At 36.9% G+C, this 22,120-nt stretch overlaps 1 protein-coding gene across 1 annotated transcript; it reads right to left on the reverse strand.

Annotated features, from left to right (window-relative positions):
- Positions 1–1,355: 1,355 nt before the first annotated feature.
- On the reverse strand, positions 1,356–19,690 carry LOC121739664 (UBX domain-containing protein 4). Its single transcript, XM_042132185.1, has 12 exons — positions 19,446–19,690; positions 17,771–17,908; positions 17,114–17,239; positions 16,772–16,939; positions 16,161–16,303; positions 13,403–13,510; positions 12,648–12,743; positions 11,087–11,234; positions 10,296–10,441; positions 4,815–4,980; positions 3,281–3,569; positions 1,356–2,093 (listed from the first exon to the last, which is right to left on the reverse strand). The coding sequence occupies exons 1-11, from the start codon at positions 19,525–19,527 to the stop codon at positions 3,304–3,306; spliced, it is 1,587 nt and encodes a 528-aa protein (XP_041988119.1). The 5' UTR covers positions 19,528–19,690; the 3' UTR covers positions 1,356–2,093; positions 3,281–3,303.
- Positions 19,691–22,120: the final 2,430 nt, after the last annotated feature.

Below are 22,120 nucleotides of genomic sequence, written 5' to 3' on the forward strand. Positions count from 1 at the left end.
AAGCATTACCCGACATCGAATTAGCATAGGAAAATAATGTAAACATTGAACAATGGTCATTATTCTCCTGACTGAATATGTAGAGACCACCCGGATTCTTATTTTAGAGTTCAAACGGTTTTTAAACTTACAATAATTAAAATTATATACGTGGGAGAGCCATGCTTCGGCACGAATGGGCCGGCTCGACCGGAGAAATACCACGTTCTCACAGAAAACCGGCGTGAAACAGCGCTTGCGCTGTGTTTCGCCGAGTGAGTGAGTTTACCGGAGGCCCAATCCCCTACCCTATTCCCTTCCCTACCCTCCCCTATTCCCTTCCCTTCCCTTCTCTACTCTCCCCTATTCCCTTCCCTTTCCTTCCTTACCCTCCCCTATTACCCTATTCCCTCTTAAAAGGCCGGCAACGCACTTACAGCTCTTCTGATGCTGCGAGTGTCCATGGGCGACGGAAGTTGCTTTCCATCAGGTGACCCGTTTGCTCGTTTGCCCCTTTATTTCATTAAAAAAAAATTATGTATATTTGGAAAAGACTATCTCCATGACAATAAAAGTACACTTATGGGCAGCACAAGACATTTAGATCGGTCGGCAGAAATGGCAAGGGATGAGCGGGGCAGGTGCGCGCTCAGATAAACGAGTCTCTATCGGAAGATTGATATCAGACCGTAACCACAGAATACTTACATATTAGTACGTAACACGATATTGGTAGCTATTGTAGGTTATTTGTAAATATTGTGCACTGCATACAATAATATGCCCCTGTCCTCCCAGTTTCTCAGAGCGATCCTCTTAAGTTATACGCGGAAAAACAGTAGAACAGATGCGCATGGTTTGAACTTGCGCAGCAATTTTAGATTGGTTATGTATCAAGTTGCCATAGTTTCATTCTCTCTTCTAACATAATTTAAGTCATGTATGGGTCAGTACAGAGACAAAACACACATTTTCTGCATTTTGGTGTGACATGACCCTTACATTAAATCCAAGAGACAACAGCTATAAACAAGTTACTACTGCAAAAATAATAAATGGCGATAAAGTTTATTGTATAAACGTTCTTGTTAATGACCAATTAGCGACAACAGGAAAAGTAAACAGTTTACTCGCGAAACATGAGAACGGCGATTTCTCTGAAATTATGTTTGCCAATTTGTTGAAGAAATTTTCAGTTTCATCACAGTTATGACTCATAAAACTTTACGTAAAAGATTTTAAAATATGATAGAATAAACGAGATAATATTTTAATTATTCTCTTCAGGGTAATAGAAAAGCTACGAGGTGAGCCACAAAACTTTATAATAATTATAAATGCAAAAATTTGAAAGGAATAAAATTATTAAAAATACATAATTTTCAAATATTTATTGACAATAAATAATACCAATTTGTAACAATACTAGACAACTGAAGTCGAAATAACATTCACGGGTATTTAAAATTAAATCGTGACTTATTGGAATTTGATCACAGTTAATAAAAAACACATTATAATGTGTACATTGTCACACCGATATGTCACAGAATATGATCAAGTTCGGCCATTTTCCCAATGGTTCTCGGCAACCTTAAGGCGCTCCCTCACCGGGAGCATTCGCTTGTAATGTAACGTTACAGAGTCGAGCGTTACATCAGTGAGGGATAAGAACCGAGCATTACAATGCGCACGTTGTAATGATACAACGTGTAACATCTATGCTACGTGACAGTGAAGTCAGCTTGCTATGGAATGTTCAAAGTCATAATGTTACATTATACGCGAGTGCTCGACAGTCGGGGAGGTAGTATTGTAATGTAATGCTCAAAATCGAATCTAAAATGTTACATTACACTGAATGCTCGCGGTGAGGGAGCACCTTTAGATGATAACGATTTCCGAAGACCATTGGCATCATAGTTGAACTCTTTTATAATTTAATAGTTATCATACATAATTATTTTTATTACAAATATACACCGATACGAAGGATTCTTGCACCTCGTTATTATAGTGATGATAAATACTAACGACATAATAATATTTTGACTTTTGAATAATTAAGTGTAGTCGTGGAATTTACGCCTCCTGCCTCTTTGCTTTCAGGAACACTGAAAAAAGAAGAACTCTTTAGTACAATACTTATGTTAAACTTAGATAAATGTGATAACATGATTTTTTCTGCCCTTACTAAAACTTAGTAGTATAGATTTCTTTATATTATGTATTACACTTTCTTCTAATTCAAATAAATATTAACTATCTGCAATTCTATTCTCTATATTCGTACTTGGATGACATTCTTAATCGAGCGAGATGCAACATAGCGCATACTGCAACACGTGTCCAGCTCTATTAGCAGTCCAGCGGGGCTAAAATGGTCGCTTTGAAGAATCATGATATGAATCAAAATATGATTTATTTTTCTAAAATCGCAAAATGCAACTCTGCTTGCAATTCATTTCTGTATTTTTGTACTGATTTGACATTTGTCAGTTTGACAGTTTTGACAATTCATTTGATGAATTGATTGAGAGGAATTGCTAAATGTGACCATTTTAGCCCTGCTGAGGCAAACAGCTTTATTGCCTATTGGATGTTGCCCAAAAATACGTTAAGGCAGGGGTTTCCAGGGGCCTGCGGCGCACTTACAAGTCAATAATATTTTGTCACGGCGCCCTACTCTACCTAGCTATTACAAAAATATACATAAATAAACACCTTTAATAATTATATGTAGTTAGGTTAAGCAAGTAGATAATAATAAACAAATATTTAATCATCTGCCTGCTTTGTATAATAATTTTTGGCATGGATAATGATGGAGGATCGACGCACGGCGCCCCTCTTGCATTTCCACGGCGCACCAGGGCGCCGCGGCGCACAGTTTGGGAACAGCTGCGTTAAGGCAAATACGTTTATCGCTGAAGAATTAGCCGGTACGGATCATTCCGCGACAAAAATTATACACAAAAACAAACCATACCAAATTTCTCCTTAATCAGTCAACAGTTTGGGCGTAAATAGGCAACAGAGAGACACGCACACTTTTCCATTTAACATATCATAATACTAGAAGACGCCCGCAACTCCGTTGCGCAAAAACTCGATTATCGCGGCGGAACCGTACATTTTTTCGGGATAAAAGGTATCCTATGTCCTTTCCCGGGACTCAAAGTATCTCCGTACCAAATTCCAGCAAAATCGGTTCAGGGGTTTAGGCGTGAAGAGGTAACAAACAGACAGACACACTTTTGCGTTTATAACATTAGTATGGAAGTATGGATACACCACTCACCAGCTCACCCTCGCCCGCGGCCGCTACATCTGCTGCGTGGAGTTGCCGTTCCACGTGTTGTTCTCGTCATCATCGCGGTCGCCCGCTAGCCGGTGCACGTTGCCGCGCCGCCGCACGCCCCCCGCGCCCGCCCCGCCCCTCTCACCCGCACCACCCGCCGCCCCGCCCCTCTCGCCCGCTGCCCCGCTCCCTGTCCCGCCCGCGCGCGGGAACAGCTGGTCACGCAGCCAGTTGTACACCCGGTACGTGGGGTCCAGGATCATTGTCGTGAACAGTTGCGTGAGGAACGCTGGAAACGATTTTAAAATTAGTAAGTCCAAAGTGATTGATTTCTTATCAATGAAGGACATGTTTTTAGTTAATACATGTCCTTCATTGATATGAAATCAATTACGTGATAATAAATGAAACAACTTTTTTTTTGACAATATTACGTAGATTTCCAGTTTTTTGTTCAAGTTAAAAAATGATTATAAACAAAGTATGAATTTTTTTAAAACTTTTATGGCGTGATCTTGTTAAGTATGTTTATATCAAGGGCGAAGTGAAAAATTTTACGAAAATTATTTAAACGTTTTCTTTAAAGTACAATGAGGACGGAAGTTCGAAAAAATTTCGTTAGTTAACGTTTGTCTACTTTGTTGAAAAATTAACTTTAAGTTAAATTCCCAACGGAAGCAAATTCTTTGAAGTGTTCGGAATACACCATAAGTTTTTGAAAATTTTAAATTAATATTTAATACCTTTAAAAAAATAATCAGTGTGACGTGCTCGGTTTTGAAGCCACGCGCGCTACCTAAAAATGTCGCGCGGAGGCTTACTTTCAGCGTTTAATTAAAAATATAAATAATAGAGATAAAATTCCGGGAGTTGGGATTTTTTTATGGAAATTTCCTCTTCTTTAAGAATCTTTTTTTTAAATTTCTTAAATGTTAATAGTTTCGGAGTTTTTAACAAAAAACATAATACCTTTTTTTTGCAACCTAATTCGCTTATAACTTTTGCAATTTTTTGTGTGCTAATACAAGCTTTCGATACATTTTTCTAGACGTCTTCCCGAATCTAATGAGCTATCGCACGTATTTTTATGACCCTTATCTCTGTATTTTGCCATTCTCAACTTATCGCTTATAGTAATTGATAAGTCACAAAACTTCATATTAAATGTTAATTTGTGCAAGGCATTTTATGACTAGCCTCATTATTTGGATAACACTACTTTAACTTTGTCCCTCTTCCCTTAACGAGTCGACTTAATCCGCACCTTACATCGTCTGAACGTCAACCAAACTATAGTTTCAATGCAATCTTTTTTTAATTGTGCCCGATTTCTAAGTTTTTTTTACGTCATGACTCAACATCTGTTCAACCGCGTGGTTTTTTTTTTGTTATAATATATTAACGTAAGCCATTCAATAGCAAAGATAAACTCCTGTCAAAAATCTTAGTAACATTAAGTGTATTTACAAACTTAAACTATGTGGCCAATGAGTCGGTGACGACTCATTTATTACTCGGAATTGAATAAACGTACCTATAAGGCCAGCGGGGGAGGGGGCGGGGCGTGCTAGGGGCTGCGCGCGCGGCAGCAGCAGCAGCGCGGCGGAGGGCGCCAGGCCGAGCGCCGACAGCGTCGCGTCGCCATCCGTCAGCTCGCGCCGCGGGAACGCCGTCCACAGAGAGAACTGTGACGACGGCAGCTGGGGAAAAGACATATTACCGAACGAAGTTCCTTATCGCGCGTTGCGAAAGGCAGCTAGACGGAAATAGTTGTAACGACATGACACAAAAGTGTCGGTATATTACAACGAGAGCAAAAATGCTATAGCTGTAAGCCGTGCGGCAGCGCGTGTTTGTCTCCCTGTGTCCATCTCTCTCATTTTTTTTTTTGTTTTTTTTTTATTACTTCGTTCCATCCGGGTGTCCCTTGACACCTTGCAAGTTTTTTATATTTGTTTATAATAGCGATTATAAATTTTAGAAGGTACTATCAGAGAAGTTGAGTCATAGCACATGTCCATTAATTCCAAAAAAACAGGCGACCATTTGCTTCAAAGTACTTTTTGCACGAGTAACTTTTGTTGGTTTCGGCTCATCTTGGAACACCCACACCGTTGACTGTTGTTTAGTTTCGGGGTCATATGCATAGATCCAAGATTCATCACCTGTGTAGATATTATAAACGGCTTTTGACGTACCACGGTTGTATTTTTTTATCATTTTTTTGCACCAATCGACACGAGCCCGTTTTTGATCGATTGTCAAGTTGTGCGGAATCCAACGCGAACATATTTTTTTACAGCCAAATGTTCGTGTAATATCTTATGTATGCTCGTCATACTTATGCCTAAGGACGCCTCTATCTCGCGATATGTAACATGACGATCACGCATTATTATTTCCCGCACAGCATCTATATTTTGTGGGACAACAGCTGTTTTTGGGCGACCTTCTTTATTTTCATCCGTGAGCATAGACCGCCCACGATTAAACTCACTGTACCAGTGATAAACAGTGGTTTCTGATGGTGCTTCATCTCCAAAAGTTGCGGTGAGTTGAATAAAGCACTGTTGTTGATTTAGCCCACGCCGAAAATCGTAGTAAATCATTGCACGAAAATGTTCACGCGTTAAATCCATGGCAAATGAAGACACGCAATTTTCAAAATGACGCCACAATGGAAAAATAATTGACAGTCACATGAAACAAAATGTATTCTTCAACCAAAGAGTTCTATTTTCAAATGTTGTAATTACTTTTTAAATATTGTTCTTGTAAGTGGCCAGTTCCGGATACATAAATAGCAGCCCTCGTAGCTACAGAATCAAATAATTTATCAATATATAGATGATGCCCGCAACTCCGTTGCGTACAAACTTGATTATCGCGCGGGAACTGTACATTTTTTCGGGACAAAAAGTATCCTATGTCCTTTCCCGGGACTCAAAGTATCTCCATGCCAAATTTCAGCAAAATCGGTTCAGCGGTTTGGGCGTGAAGAGGTAACAGACAGACAGACAGAAACACTTTCTCACTTAATATAATATTAGTAATAATAATCCATTATTAACTCAAAAACTTTCCACATTACATTAGAGTTTGTTACCGTTTCGGTTACCTTTACTATTATATGTATCATTGGATTCATTGGTTTCATTCAGTATCTATTAATATTATTATTATTATTTTGTAAACTTATAAAAAGATAAAAATATATTCTTTTAGGTGATCGTGGTGTTACATTCATGACCCTTGTCAATGTTATCCCAGTGGCAACATCTCGGAAACGATATCGGATCAGCCGATTTCAATTCAGTTTCGTCCGCACTCCCAAACTAACTCAAAGCAAACTTTTCAGTAGTTACAAATTATTGAGCACGATCGTTTACTAGTGTAAAGTGTACCCGGCGAATAGAGGTGGTAGCGGTCATTGACCATTTTAGTCCAGGAGCTATAATATGTATGTTAGTCTATAAGATACATATAATGTGGGCCAAGATGCTTGATTTAAATAAAAAAAAATGGATAGTTATTTTTGTGACATCGAAAATATTAAATTGAACAATAATTATTATTTATTTTTTTAATTTTACATCTGTATATGTGACATAACGTTTGTACAGACCCGTACATCTTTGTGGTCCTTCGAGTAAAACAAGTAAGTGGTTTTGGGTTTTGTGCGGTAGCGAATCGGTTTGGTCGGCCTCCCACAAGCGGGTCTCACCGACTAGATCACTTATTCTTATATCAGGTACGGGTCTGTACACCATACACAGGTGTACAGACCCGTGCATCTTTGTAGTCCTTCAATCATAAACAAGTGGTTCTGGGTTTTGTGCGGTAGCGAATCGGTTTGGTCGGCCTCCCACAAGCGGGTCTCACCGACTAGATTGAGAAGGCGCATCATATCGCATAGAGCACGGAGCCGCGTCATCAGCCTTTTGGAAATCATCTACTTCCGAAGGAATCAAGCATCAAGCAAGACGTCGACGCAATCAATCAAGAGTATCCAATCATATAAGGATCAAGATGGACGTCGACACAATCAATCAAGATTTATCAATATCATTTATCACCAACGTTGGAATTTATATCATTATCAAATTTACAAAGGTACACAATCATTATCATTTTTATCAAATCAAGCTTGAAATTTTAATCAATCAATATGGAATCATTTATCAATCAACAATCACAAATCATGAAGAGTTTTTCCTTGTGGTGGGAAGGCCCAACATGGCTATCATCATTCGGACCACTGCAAGAAAAAATCCAGTTTGAAACAAAGGAAGATATTAAAATATCAAAGCAATGTCAGGCGGCAACACTTGTTTCAGACAATACAATCAACGAGTTATTGACTCGAACAAGTTGCTTAGCACGCACCACTCGGGTCATTGCTTGGATGCTCCGGTTACGGCCCCGGCGTCAGCAAAAACCTACTTACCTCACTACAAGTGAGTTACATGCTGCAAGAAATATAATTATTAAATATCAACAAGAGATCGACTTTTCGGGTGAAATCAAGAAACTTAAAAATTATCAAAATTTAAGTTCGAAAAGTAGAATACTCAGCCTTCAACCTTTTCTGGACCAAGATGGAATGCTTCGAGTTGGCGGCAGAATAACGAAAGCAAATATCAGCTGGGAACGCAAGCACAACATATCATAATATTTCAATAACAATCAAGGAATTTACTTCGATAAAATATCAAATAATGAAGGTGCGCAGAAGACTGAATCAGCAATTTATTATCTTTGAAATTAAAATACCATTGGTAAATAGAGACATTTACGAACTATTTCACCTGGTACCAATTCCACATCAAGAGGGAAGAAACATCATCAGCATCACTCCGATATCAACTCACATCGCCATTAATATACAGAAGGAATCATACGTTCCAGTGACGACACACGAATGTGTGACGTTCGACATTACGTCACTCATTTGTCAGCTAAAAGGTCCCATATATCAATTGAAGGCAGACACTGACCTGTGTGTTATGGATCACAATATGAACAAGTGTAAAGCTGACACCGCAGTCTGCGAAAACAGCTGGAATCAATTAAGTGTGGGAAATACATACTTATTTTTTTGTTGTGATCAATGTACTACAAAAATCATATGCGACGCGGAATTAAAAGTAGAACAACTGCAGGGAGCTGGAATACTCAATATAGGAAAAAACTGCGTCGTCATGGGGGACTCCTTTACTCTGTACTCCCAAAAGGCACCATCAAGCGACTTAAAGATTCCAGCAGACGTACCACTTTACGAAATTTCTACAATCACCAAGGTTTTTAATTTATCCATTCCGAACAAAGAAGATGTAGAAGAGTACAAGCCAAACGACAAGCTTGTAACGCACATAAAGAAGCAAATAGAGCAGATGAAATCCGACGGTGTCTTCGTGGATCAATTATCCTATCATGACATCCATCATTACGTCGGTATTTATGTGGTCGCTGCTATATTAGTGGTGATAGCAGCATTCTCCATACGACGCTGCTTGAAACGTCGTCGTGACGGCGCGTTGATCGCGCCTCCCCCTCTGCACCTCGGGCGGGAAGCTGCACAGAGCAGGCAGCCGACACCGCCCCCAAAATCATCCAGCGAGCCTCAGCCTTGTGGATCTCGCGCTCCCGAGCAACGGCATTCATCTCATCAGCATCAGCATCACCAAGGAACCAAGCGGGACACAACAAGCCACTACGCTACGGTTAACGTCCCTACAGCATTTGATCGTATTTAATTTCATTTCATTTAAATTTGATCTCACTTAATTTAATTTTTCAAAATGTTTTTTCTTTTTTTATCTTCATCTCGCGGCCGGGAATATGTACGATGCAAGCATCGCACATTCCTAGGTCAGCATAATAATTAGTTTATCAATTTTGTAAATATTTCAAAATTTAAACGATTTCGTAAAGTTTTAATTTTTGCTATACTCATCATTATCTTTGTGTATATAAAATGTGTCTGCTATAATACGCGAGCACTTAATCTTATATCACTTATACTTATAGCACTTATTCTTATAACATTAATCTTATATCATTGTACCTTTGTTAGTGTATCAATAAACAGTTATACTACGAGTACGGCTGTTTCTATAATCAATCATCATTATCAGCGTGTAAGGTGTACAGACCCGTACATCTTTGTGGTTATGCTGACCTAGGAATGTGCGATGCTTGCATCGTACAACGTTATTAATTTATCAATATAAAATGGGTAAATCCAACTAAATATTAATTTTAACATCAGTAGAAAATAGTCCTATTTGGAAGAAAAATTCTACCAAATTGTAAAAAATACCATGATGCTGACAACCCTTATATTTGTTTTGATTATATTTAATTATTTAAAACTACCGACATTCAGTACACCTGATGATAATTTATATCGAAACCGTTCGGTTTAAGTTAAATTTTGTAGTAATTAATGAATATAGTGGAAAAAGTGCACGTAATATTGTGTTTTATTTTTGTGTTTGATTTATATTAATAAATAAATATAATATGAAAAATGCTCGCACTGTATTCAGTTAAGTTAAAAAAATGAACTCTTATAAAAACAGAGATTTTATAGTTTCAACGGGAAACCTCTTGGTAACTTGCTGATGATAATCTACAACTTTTCATGAGTTCATAGTGATATTATAGTTCACAATCACACAGAGCGTGACAGTTGACACCCTGTTGTGCAACTATTCTCACCTATTCCCTTACCTACCCTCCCCTATTACCCTATTCCCTCTTAAAAGGCCGACAACGCACCTGCAGCTCTTCTGATGCTGCGAGTGTCCATGGGCGACGGAATGTTGCTTTCCATCAGGTGACCCGTTTGCTCGTTTGCCCCCTTATTTCATAAAAAAAGTTTTTGACATGGGATCAATGACCGCTACCGCCTCTATTCGCCGGGTGCACAATAGATGTCGGTATTAACAAATTCTACTGAGATCTAATTGATTCTATTCTCGATTATGTCGGGGGTAAGGGTGCTGATTACCTGCAGGTTGTCGGCGATGTACCGGCGCACGTCTGCGAGCGTGGCGGTCGCGGGGAACTGCACAGAGTGCGCCCCGCCGTCCGGGAGCTTGAGCTGCAGCCGCGACGTCGCCGCCCCCGACCCCGCCCCCGCGCCAACAGCGCCACCTGCAATACCATAAACATTGTTAAAATAAAAAATAAATTTAAGTTACTGTTAAGTAATTATTTATTGTAATTATTTAATTAAATAAACTATTGAACAACAGAGGTCGACAATGGTGTAACCTGTTATAATACTTTGATAAAAAAAAAAATATCATAGATATTTATGATGAAGACAGGATAATAAAACTAATGTTATGAAAGACAATTATTATGAATGTTAATTTATGAGTTATGGTATTACGCCTATAAGTAGGTATACATTTTTGTCAAAACCGAAATAAACATGAACCGTCGAAGAAATTGATTCATAGGTAGTTGAAAGACCTACGCATTTGGTCGGCTTATGTCAATTCAATGTTAGCTGTGAATTGTGTTATTTGTGATCGATCGGATGAGTTTGACGTAACGCTACTAAACTACGTAGGTCCCCCATCTGCCTAGGAATCGACTTCTCTGATAGTACATACCGGCGTCTACTCTGTGCTGCGGCTGCGGCGGAGTCTGCGGCGCGTCGCTCGGCGCGGTCCTGCGCTATCTGGTCCAGTATAGTACATACCGGCGTCTACTCTGTGCTGCTGCTGCGGCGGAGTCTGCGGCGCGTCGCTCGGCGCGGTCCTGCGCTATCTGGTCCAGTATAGTACATACCGGCGTCTACTCTGTGCTGCGGCTGCGGCGGAGTCTGCGGCGCGTCGCGTGCCTCGCGCGCGCGTCGCTCGGCACGGTCCTGCGCTATCTGGTCGAGTATCCGCTGCCGGGCGAGGGCGTTCTCCATTTTCTCGCGCTTGCGCTCCTCCTGTAATGTTACATACGCAACAGTCGTATTGGTTTAAATATTTATATTGAACTAGCTGTCCCGGTGAAGTTCGTGTCACTTAAAAACCTTCCCTGGACGTCTACGAATATTTTAAGACTAAAATTAGCCCAATCCGTTCAGCCATTCTCGAGTTTTGCGCTTAGTAACACATTCAGCGACTCATTTTTATATTATAGACTAGCGGCCCGCCCCGGCTTCGCACGGGTGGACATTGATTTTTAAATATTTTTTTTTCAATCTTTATTTCTTAGTCAATCTTTATGTTAAGCAGAACATAAAAATGGTTTACACTATTTAGCCTGTAACTACTATATTATAATTATTATACACATTTTTATTGTATTTTTTTTTATATTTTAAGTGTTATGTTTGATTTATAGTTATAGAAATTAATTATAATAGCAATTAAAAATAATAGCCATTCAAAACGTAATGAATTAATGAAGCACTATAATATTATCCCACCAATGAAGCGGCACCCGGCTGTCGCATAACTATTATATTATAAATCTATTGTGTCTGCGATTCCCATGATCGAGGTAATAATAATTAATATTTACGTGGACTCTCCGGGCGAGCACACCCGCGCGGCGCGCCTTGACGACGCCCAATTCGCAACGTGCAGCAGAAATCGTAATATTTTAATTTCGCCATAACATTAAAACCAAACGTCCAATTTTAATCATTCAAAGACCAAATATTATCTACATTAACTGTACTTAGTAACGAAATAATTTATTTTGATAAGAATTAATGCCATGAGTAAAATAAATGCATTTAAATGTAGTCCAAAAACATTTCAAGATTTTTTAATAAAAAAATTGTTATTGTGCCTCACTCAACTTAGATAGGTATAGTGTGTCGCGGACTTTTTTGTAGATATTTAAAAGATCTACAATTACTTAGAACATTTTATGGTTCTATCTTTTATAGTTCAGGCAGCGTACGCGAAAAAAGTAACATTTCTGGTTGATTTTTTACACCTTGCGTCCGAAAATCCCAAATAGCTTACGGAACCCTATTTTTTTCCAAAATAAAATTTAGCCTATGTTTAGCAGAATTAATGTAAGATTCCAATGGTAAAATAATCTTTCAAATCGGTCCAGTAGTTTCGGAGCCTATTCAAGACAAACAAACAATCAAATCTTTCCTCTATATAATAGTAGTGTAGATAATATTAATCATATGACACAAAAGTGTCGGTATATTACTAGAGTATATTACTATAGCAAAATTGCTATAGTTGTAAGCCGTGCGGTAGCGCGTGTTTATCTCTCAGTCTCTCTCTCTCTTTTTTTTTTCTTTTTTTTTAGAACTTCGTTTCCTCCCATCTTTCAACCCATCCGGGTGTCCCTTGACATCTCTCATTTTTCTATACTCATATTATGTTACCTGCAACTGTTTGAGCTCCTGCTCGGCCTGCCAGCGCTTGAGCTCGGCGACGCCCTGACCCACCGACCGCCGCTCCAGCTCCTTCTGCCTCTCCAGCTGCAACATACATACTTATACTTAATATTATATTTATAATATTATAAATGCGAAAGTGTGTCTGTCTGTTACCTCTTCACGCCCAAACCGCTGAACCGATTTTGCTGAAATTTGGCATGGAGATACTTTGAGTCCTGGGAAAGGACATAGGATACTTTTTGTTCCTGAAAAATGTACGGTTCCCGCGCGATAAACGAGTTTTGGCGCAACGGATTTGCGGCCGTCATCTACATCACAGTAATATTATAAAGGCGAAAGTGAGTTTGTATCTTTGTTACTCCTTTACGTCTAAACGGGTGGACTGAGTTCAACAAAATTGGGTGTGGAGTTAGTTGATAACACATAGGCTACTTTCTACTGCGGAAAAATATCACAATTTATTTTCCTTTATAAACCAGTGACATATAAATACGGCCTCGCAAAAAATCGAAATACTACTTGATATCTTTAGATTTCGTTGTTTACGAGCGATGCTATAATGTACCATCGAGGATGTTGATTCCTATGCAATAGACAGACCAACGTTATTTGGTCGAATATGTCAATTCAATGTTAATTGTGATCTGTCAGCTGGGTTTGACGTAACGCGACCAAACTACTTAGGTCTCCGATTTGCATAGGAATCAACTTCTCTGATAGTACATTAATAAATTACGTACCTCCTTCTCCTTTTCCGCCTTTTCCCGCTTCTTTATCTCTATTAGCTCCTTAGCTCGTTGCGCCTTTTCTTCTATGCTGGCCGCAGATTCCTCGGTTGCTGGTTCTTGCTGTAAAAATGATGATAAATGATAATACTATCCCAAATAAACTCAAAATTTTACACTGCCACAAGTTAATCAAAGAAAAATGATTCAAAATTAGATTGAATTAAATCCATACTAATATTATAAATGCGAAAGTATCTCTGTCTGTCTGTCTGTCTGTCTCGCTTTCACGCCAAAACTACTGAACCGATTGCAATGAAATTTTGTACACAGTTATTCTAGAGTCTGAGAAAGGTCACATAGGCTACATTTTGATGTGGGAAAATATCTTATTTCCATGAAAATATCGATGAAAATGAATTCGCATTGCGCGTGGCCAGCGCTCATCCCGGGGGTCCTGGGTTCGAGTCCCGCAGGCGGAACAAAAAGTTTTCAATGTTCCTGGGTCTAGGATGTGTATTAAAATAAAATTTCAAAAATCTTAAATATATTTTTATGTATAATATTATAAAAAATCCAGAAATATATCGATGCAATGAACATTTTAGTTCTAATACGATTCAACAGATGGCGTTTTATTTTTTACTTCATTGTAACATAGAACTAATCATATTTATTAGTTATTATGTTTTTGTTTATAGTTTTTAATACGTTAGAATATTATGTTTAATAATATTATCACTTGGTATAATAATAATCAATCTATCTTATCTTATAGAACTCCTACTGCATTTCTAATCCATACTATCCATACTAATATTATAAATGCGAAAGTATCTCTGTCTGTCTGTCTGTCTCGCTTTCACGCCAAAACTACTGAACCGATTGCAATTAAATTTTGTACAGAGTTATTCTAGAGTCTGAGAAAGGACATAGGCTACATTTTGATGTGGGAAAATATCTTATTTCCATGAAAATATCGATGAAAATGAATTCGCATTGCGCGTGGGCAGCGCTCATCCCGGGGGTCCTGGGTTGGAGTCCCGCAGGCGGAACAAAAAGTTTTCAATGTTCCTGGGTCTTGGATGTGTATTAAAATTATATTTCAAAAATCTTAAATGTATTAATTTATGTATAATAATATTATAAAAAATCCAGAAATATATCGATGCAATGAACATTTTAGTTCTAATACGATTCAATAGATGGCGTTTTATTTTTTACTTTATTGTAACATAGAACTAATCATACTTATTAGTTAGTATGTTTTTGTTTATAGTTTTTAATACGTTAGAATATTATGTTTAATAATATAATCACTTGGTATAATAATAATCAATCTATCTTATCTTATAGAACTCCTACTGCATTTCTAATATATGTGACAAGTTGACAACAGAAGGCGCTCTAAAATAAAGGAGTTCGAGTGTACCGTGTTGGCCTATATTCCATCCAGAAAATATATCAATGCAATCAACATTTTAATTCTTATATATGAAAACAGATGGCGTTTTATTTTTTTACTTTATTATTGTAACAGAACTAATCATACCTACTTTACTATATAATATTGTTTTTATTCATAACTAGCTGTTGCCCGCGACTTCGTCCGCGTGGACTTTAGTTTATAGCGCGCGGTGTCAACAAAATTTGTGTCAAATTTAAAAACTTTTTAAAACCCTGGTAAGTGGTACCCTTCTTAGGGCCGCGCTACACCGGAATGGCAGCGCTGAAAGTGCTCGCCTCGCCGCTGCCATTCCGGTGTAGCGCGGCCCTTAATTAATCAAAATACCCAAAAACAGCTGTGCAGTGTGCACATAATCTATACTAATATTATAAATGCGAAAGTCACGCCAAACGCCAAAAGTATCTCTGTCTGTCTGTCTGTCTGTTAGTCTCGCTTTCACGCCAAACGCCAAAACTACCGAACCGATTGTAATGAAATTTTGTATACAGATAGTCTAAAGCCTGAGAAAGGACATAGGCTACTTTTTTACTGGAAAAAAGGGTTGTAAGGGGGTGAAAATGCGTAAATTTGTTCAAATTAAGTTAGTTCCAACAATTCATAATAGATGGCGCCGTGCGTCTTCTACATCGCGCTGACGCTTGCTCAAAAGTCTTCCTATAAGACGTGGTATCATCTTACATTTAAGTTTCGATTTTTTTCGATTGTTTTATCTATTCTACGGTATTAAATAACTCACTACATTATCTGAGCAGTGAGGTAACCTTAAATCTATTAATGATAAATAGTTTATGGGTAAAGTTGTGTAATTGGAGGGCTAAATAAGTTTTAAAATTTGGCATAAAATATAAAGTTTAATATAAAAAAATGAAATACTTATTGTGTGCACACTGCACAGCTGTATTAATTTAAGGGGTACCAGGGTTTTTTTTTATAAAAGCTTTTGACACCAATTTTGTTGATATCGCGCGCTATAATCTGAAGTCCACGCGGACGAAGTCGCGGGCAACAGCTAGTTGCCATATATATTGATTCTTGACTCAATAGAACAGGGTTTCTCAACCTTTTTCAGCCACAGTCCATGGACCCTTTGGAAGTATCCGAGTAGTTAAGACCCCCTAAATAAAATAAGCACAAAAAACTCAGATTATGTATGGTCCAGAGATGACAGTGTGGACCCTCAAATATAATATGTACGTGGACCCCCAGGAGTCCGCGGACCACAGGTTGGGAAGCACTGCAAAAGAATAATATAGTTTCTATATAGTTATTATAGAGTGGACTAACTGTCTTAATTATATGACTAACCGTTTGAGGAGGCTGTGTTTTGGTGTCCTGACTGGTCCCTGCCTGGTCGTCTTTGGGTTTACGAACACACACATCACCATCACAGACAACTTCATACTCCTGTGGTTTATCATCAGTCTTTTGCATTTTTGCTGCTGGTCCAACTACAATTAACATACAACATTTCATTATTACCACTTGGAAAACAGATATCACTTACATTAAAAACATTATAAATTGGAAATTGCCTAACTATTTATTTAAAATACATAGGGCTACTAGTCCTACCAATCAAGTAACAAACATAGCAAGATGTTAAAGTCTTAGGTAGCTCTTAGTAAAACCAATGTTATACAATATATAAATACCATACACCACATAATCAAATATGTAAAAAAAATCGGCCAAGTGCGAGTTGGACTCGCGTACGAAGGGTTCCGTACCGTTCTTGAGATACAGTTTGATGACATACAGACAGACAGACAGATGGACAGATGGACAGACAACGAAGTCTTAGTAATAGGGTCGTGTTTTTACCCTTTGGGTACAGAACCCTAAAAATTAAAGTCAAGTTTTGTTGTTGCAGTAAAGTTGGCAAACCAATTGGCATAGGTATAGTATTGGCAATGTACCTTTGTCTTCTGTACTTGGCTTCTTTAAGCTTTCACTGACTGGTGCAGCAGAGTTACTTGGCTTTGGTCCATTTACATTGGCCTCTGACTGCAGGAGGCTCTGTGTTTGTTCCTTCACACTCTGTGCAGATGTTGATGGCTTTGCTGATGGTATTGTACCTTCTTTACCTACAAAATGGAGAAATATTGTTCTACAAAAGATTTAGAACCACTTATACAAAAATCGAAATAACTTTTCAAGCTATTCTGATGAGAAATTAGAAAGTTAGAAAATAATTTTCTAACATACTTTGACAGAATTTCATAACCATAGTAAAATCCTACAACTTAAGAGATACTCACAATGTTCTTGTATGATGAGATCAATCCGAGAGGCTAAATTCTGTGCTTCAATGCCTGCACAGACCACCTCTAGAGGAGTTCCGTTACGGCCAATGAAAAACAAAGATGGGACTGGCACAAATTGATCTGATCTTGGCTTAAGAAAAATCTTCATTGTATTTTTGTAGAATAAATGAGACAATTTTAAGTCATAACATGTTTAGAGATAACATGTTTAGAGATATGACGATGCAAATACATATTATAATAATTTCGTTCATCACATAAACTAATTCTTGACAGTAGAAAAAAAAAGAAGAAGTGAAAACTTGATTATTAACGTTGTGCATTATTTTTTATAAAAATCGATTTTTTAATTGATCGAAACCCTTACAATCGATTAAATTTTTAATCCATTTTTATGAAAATCAATTTTTTTAATTAATCGAAACCCTTACAATCGATTAAAAAATATCGACAATCGAAAAAAAACAATCGATTGTTCGATTTCGATGTTACAACACTACTCTCCAACCGTCTTACGGTTTTTCGATCAGCATGAGAATCTGACGCGAGTTTCACAGTTTTTACCCATCCCACAAAAGTGCTCAACGCCGCTAAAGAAGTTTCCACTTCAAAAATGCAATATAAAGTTATTATTTTTTTATAAAAGGATACATATTTGTGCAAAATAGGTGTAGTTGTCTGTCCCACTCTTGAGTTTAATAGCCAGGAACTTGTCAGGGTTGTCCAGACAAGACAACACCAGCTCATTGTCAATTGTGTCCGCTAACTCCTTTGACAAATCATTGTCGCCTGTAAAATCATAATGTTTAAAAAGTACTAATATTACTTACATTTTAGAAATTCTATTTTCGACTAAGATTTGCAAACTTACCCCAATTTTTTTTGGTGGTCACATGGGTTGAGGAAGGATGTTTTGGGTTAGATAAACCTCCCTATACCACTTCTACCCCCGGAAAACCTCCCGTTTATGAGAAATTAGCATTTGAAATTTGTGTACTCTTGAGATTAGGTCTTATGATTTTGGTGTTTACATGTCACTTACTTAGTGTTTTGAAGGTATCATAAGGCTGTTATTTTTTGTGAACTACCCAGAATAATTATTGAACCAAAAAAAATTGGGGTAGGTTTGTAAAGCTTTACCCTATACTGATACCACATTGAAATAAATACTATTTTTAAGTCTTGCAACTATTGAATAAAAATATATTTAATTAAGTGGTCTCCTCTTAGTGTGTTTATTTTCAAATATATCATGCATCTCTTCTAATGGGAAAGTTTAGTAAAAAATCACTTAGAAACACTGAGGTAGTACTACATACTAGAGCAGCTATTGCGTACAAAAAACATGTTGCACTTGATGAGCGGGGTGGGAGGCGGGGCAGTGATTGCTATGGATCAGTACCGCAGAAGTGACACAGTTTTGTGCCTACACTCGAATGAATGCAGAATCTATTTGAGTAAGTGGATAAAATAAAAATTCACTTTTTTATAAAATTTATAATTAATATGGATCCATAGTCCACTATAGCTAATCACCTTATTTAAATTACTTAAATATTTTCAAATATGTACCATAATAAAATTATTATAATGTACACATGTATAATGTATGTAATATTTTAAATACATATTACCAAAATACAAACTCGTCTACGTGAGTAAGTACTTCATTCATCCTTGTCTTATCATAGATCTGTATTCTGCCTACATTACACTCTGAATCTACTACTCTATGACAATGCAAAATGGCGCGTGTCTTCACCTAGTAATTGAATGTTCGTATTTTAATTGAAAATAATTAAATAAGAATGCTAATACCGATGAAATGTTATTCCGTTGCATTTGGAAGTATTACTGGAACCATTTTTGCAGTATCTTAACCCACAACTAGGCATTTTTGTGACTTTGTTTGGTTTCGTTTTTGATTGTGGTACGTCTGGCGCGCAGAAGAGCTCGCGGGCGACTAAGTGCACTGCTGCTATATAGATTATGTTGAATGTGACCAAGCATTGCATTACATTGTCGAGTCTAGTACGTAGTACATACTATGTCAGTGCTTAGAAAGATGATTTTATATTAATCTACCACTTTTGGGGTTATTATTAATTATACAGAGGTAGTAAATAAATATAAACATTACGAAGCACGAACCTTTATAAGCATTACGAAGCTGTGGGATTGCAAGATAAAGCAATAGTGACGTAATTTACCGCATAAACTAATAATTAAGACGAGATAATAAACAATATAATTCACAGCATACAGTAAGAAATTAGGTTACTACATGAATATTAAATTAGGTTCATAAAGTAGGTGAGTAATTTACCTTCTACGAAAACAACAAAAATTGCATTCTTCTGTTTTGAAAGTGTAACCGCTTCGGCTATACTTCCTCCAAACCAATGCATGATGACCGGCTAAGAGAATAAAGATGAATTCACTAAATTCGTCAAATTTTCTTTTTATTCAACACTTTCCGCCTTGTTAATTTTCAAAACTTTCGTAGATCGTGGGATAAAATTACTGAAAAGTGAAAAAATTACCACAACATACCGTGACATGACACAATAATTTTTGACAACTCATAGCTGTCAACACTCAACTGTCACCTCCAGCTGGCAGTTGACATTTATTTGTCTTTAGACATTGACAACATAGAGCTAGGAACAGTGCATGAGACGCTGTTAGCTCGATTTAACAAAATCTACGTGCGTAAATTGTTTATTTTTAACATTTAATTATGTCAACTGGTATATAAATCAGTTCTATTATTTTTAAATTACTAATTGTTATGATAACAATACACGATTGATAACACAGCCATTCTATTGTCTATGAATATTACAAACCCTTGTGACCTTGGATTGAAACTTGCAAAGCTGTTTCTACTCATCACGAGATGTCACTATTTGTTAATAAAAAATATTCTAGTAAATAAATTACAATGTTACAGCTTGAAAACTAGAGTACCTAATCAGTTGAAAAATTTAATTGTTTGTAATATTTTTAACCTAATGGGAAAAAACTAAAATTATTGTACATTTTGTTTTTTTTTTTTTGCCATAATTTATCTTAAATAAGATCAATTTTTCAATCACAGTTGAACATATAATATTGTACCTCGTAAACTTTTGGCTTATAACTCAAAGGTAACTAATAACCTATAACTTAAATAATTATAGGTAGGTAATATGCTTTTAGATATTAAAGCCTACCTAAGTTTTTCGCTACATCTCTTGACTCTACCACCACCACCTTTACGTGGTAAGTGGTAGGCAAAATTTGTATCTACAATACAAAGGTATACCTAATACCTAATTTAAATGATTTTGACTACATCTGTGATAGCAAAACTTAAAAAAAATCGTGAAACGGAAACTGTAAATTTAACTGACTATCCTTTATGTGCCCTGCAAGCTTCGCCTGCTAGCATTAAAATATAACTAGGTACCTTGATATACATAAATATTTTTTTCATAAAATCAGGAGGCAAATGAGCAAACGGGTCACTTGATGGAGAGCTCAGAGCAACCTATCGTCGACCATAGACACTCGCAACATCAGAAGAGTTGCAGGTGCGTTGCACTTGCCTTTGATAATATTATTTAATCAATGTGCAGAGCCAGGATCCCGACGGATTTTTTAAGGTAGAGATAACATGGAATTTCGATACAGATAAAAGTTTCAATAAAGCCAAGCTCCCAATCTTCGTGACCAGATAATCCTGTGAGTGAGAGTGAGACGACCTCTGTGGCTCAATGGCGGAGTGTACGGCAGCTCAAACCCGTGACACCCGTCACGGGTTCCCAGCCGACGCGACGGAACAAAAAAAAAGTTTTCAATGTTCCTGGGTCATGGTTGTGTATTAAATATGTGTAGGTATTGTGTATGATATTATAATGATAATCTTAAATAACTATATTACGTATACTTATACTTCGTATGTATAATGTAGATATATTGTATAGTAGGTATATTATTATTTTTTAACAAAAAATTTAATCTGACTTCCAAAGTAAAAGAACTGAGATACTTGACATTGAATTTAGCCAGTACCGACTTCAAAAAAATAAAAATTGAGTACAGATTTCGTTGAGATTTAGTCGAATTTTGAAAAAGGCACTATAATCAATAGTAGGAGTTATTTCATACTTTTTTGGTCATTTTAAGAATATTGTTTTTACCTTGGAAGTCGGGTTCAATTTTTTATTAAAAAAATAATAATTTTACTCTTTTTAGTTATCTACAAGACAAGACTTTATTCGTAGATAACTACTAAGAATATTAACTATCCATAATATTATATTACTGTAAGCGAAATTGTGGTAAATGTTTGCAGTTATCTAAGCGATGCTGCAATTTCCAAACTTTTATCTTTAAAGCTTCAGAAGTTCTGTTCAGTGCATTTGAACCAAGAGACACTTTCGTATAAAATTTCTCTTATTCGTAACATATTATGTTTAAGTTATTAGACACAACATTTTAACCACTTTGAGTGTTTTCATAAATTTCAAGGATTTCCCTCGATTGCTCATAGATCTCATCATCAACTCATCACTTTCGTAATTGTTATTCAAAATTAAGATCATATTCTACTCAACAACGTAGGAATTTTGAAAATCGGTTCACAAGAAGCGAAATAATCATCAGAAACATCTGCTTCGAGGCAAAATATCACGAAAAGTACCAATAATTGGGTTATAATGTGATGACCCATGGTATAATTATTGTTATGATGATGATGACCAATCAAATTGATGTGTTGGCTTATGCTTTCAGTTGTTTAAACAACGCCGAAATCCCTGAACCTGTAGGTATGTATAAGGATTCAAAAGTTCGGTTCGGCACCTTCGGATCCAGGGTATAACCTGGTGCGAAATCTTATTTTTTGGTAGCATTTACCTCGAATACTTAAAAAAAAATGGAAACACTACTTGTTTCCATACAAATTTCAAGGAATCCCCTCGATTCCTCATGGATCCCATCATCAGATCACCATTT

This window comes from Aricia agestis, chromosome 2 (assembly GCF_905147365.1).
Source record: "Aricia agestis chromosome 2, ilAriAges1.1, whole genome shotgun sequence".
Taxonomy (NCBI): domain Eukaryota; kingdom Metazoa; phylum Arthropoda; class Insecta; order Lepidoptera; family Lycaenidae; genus Aricia; species Aricia agestis.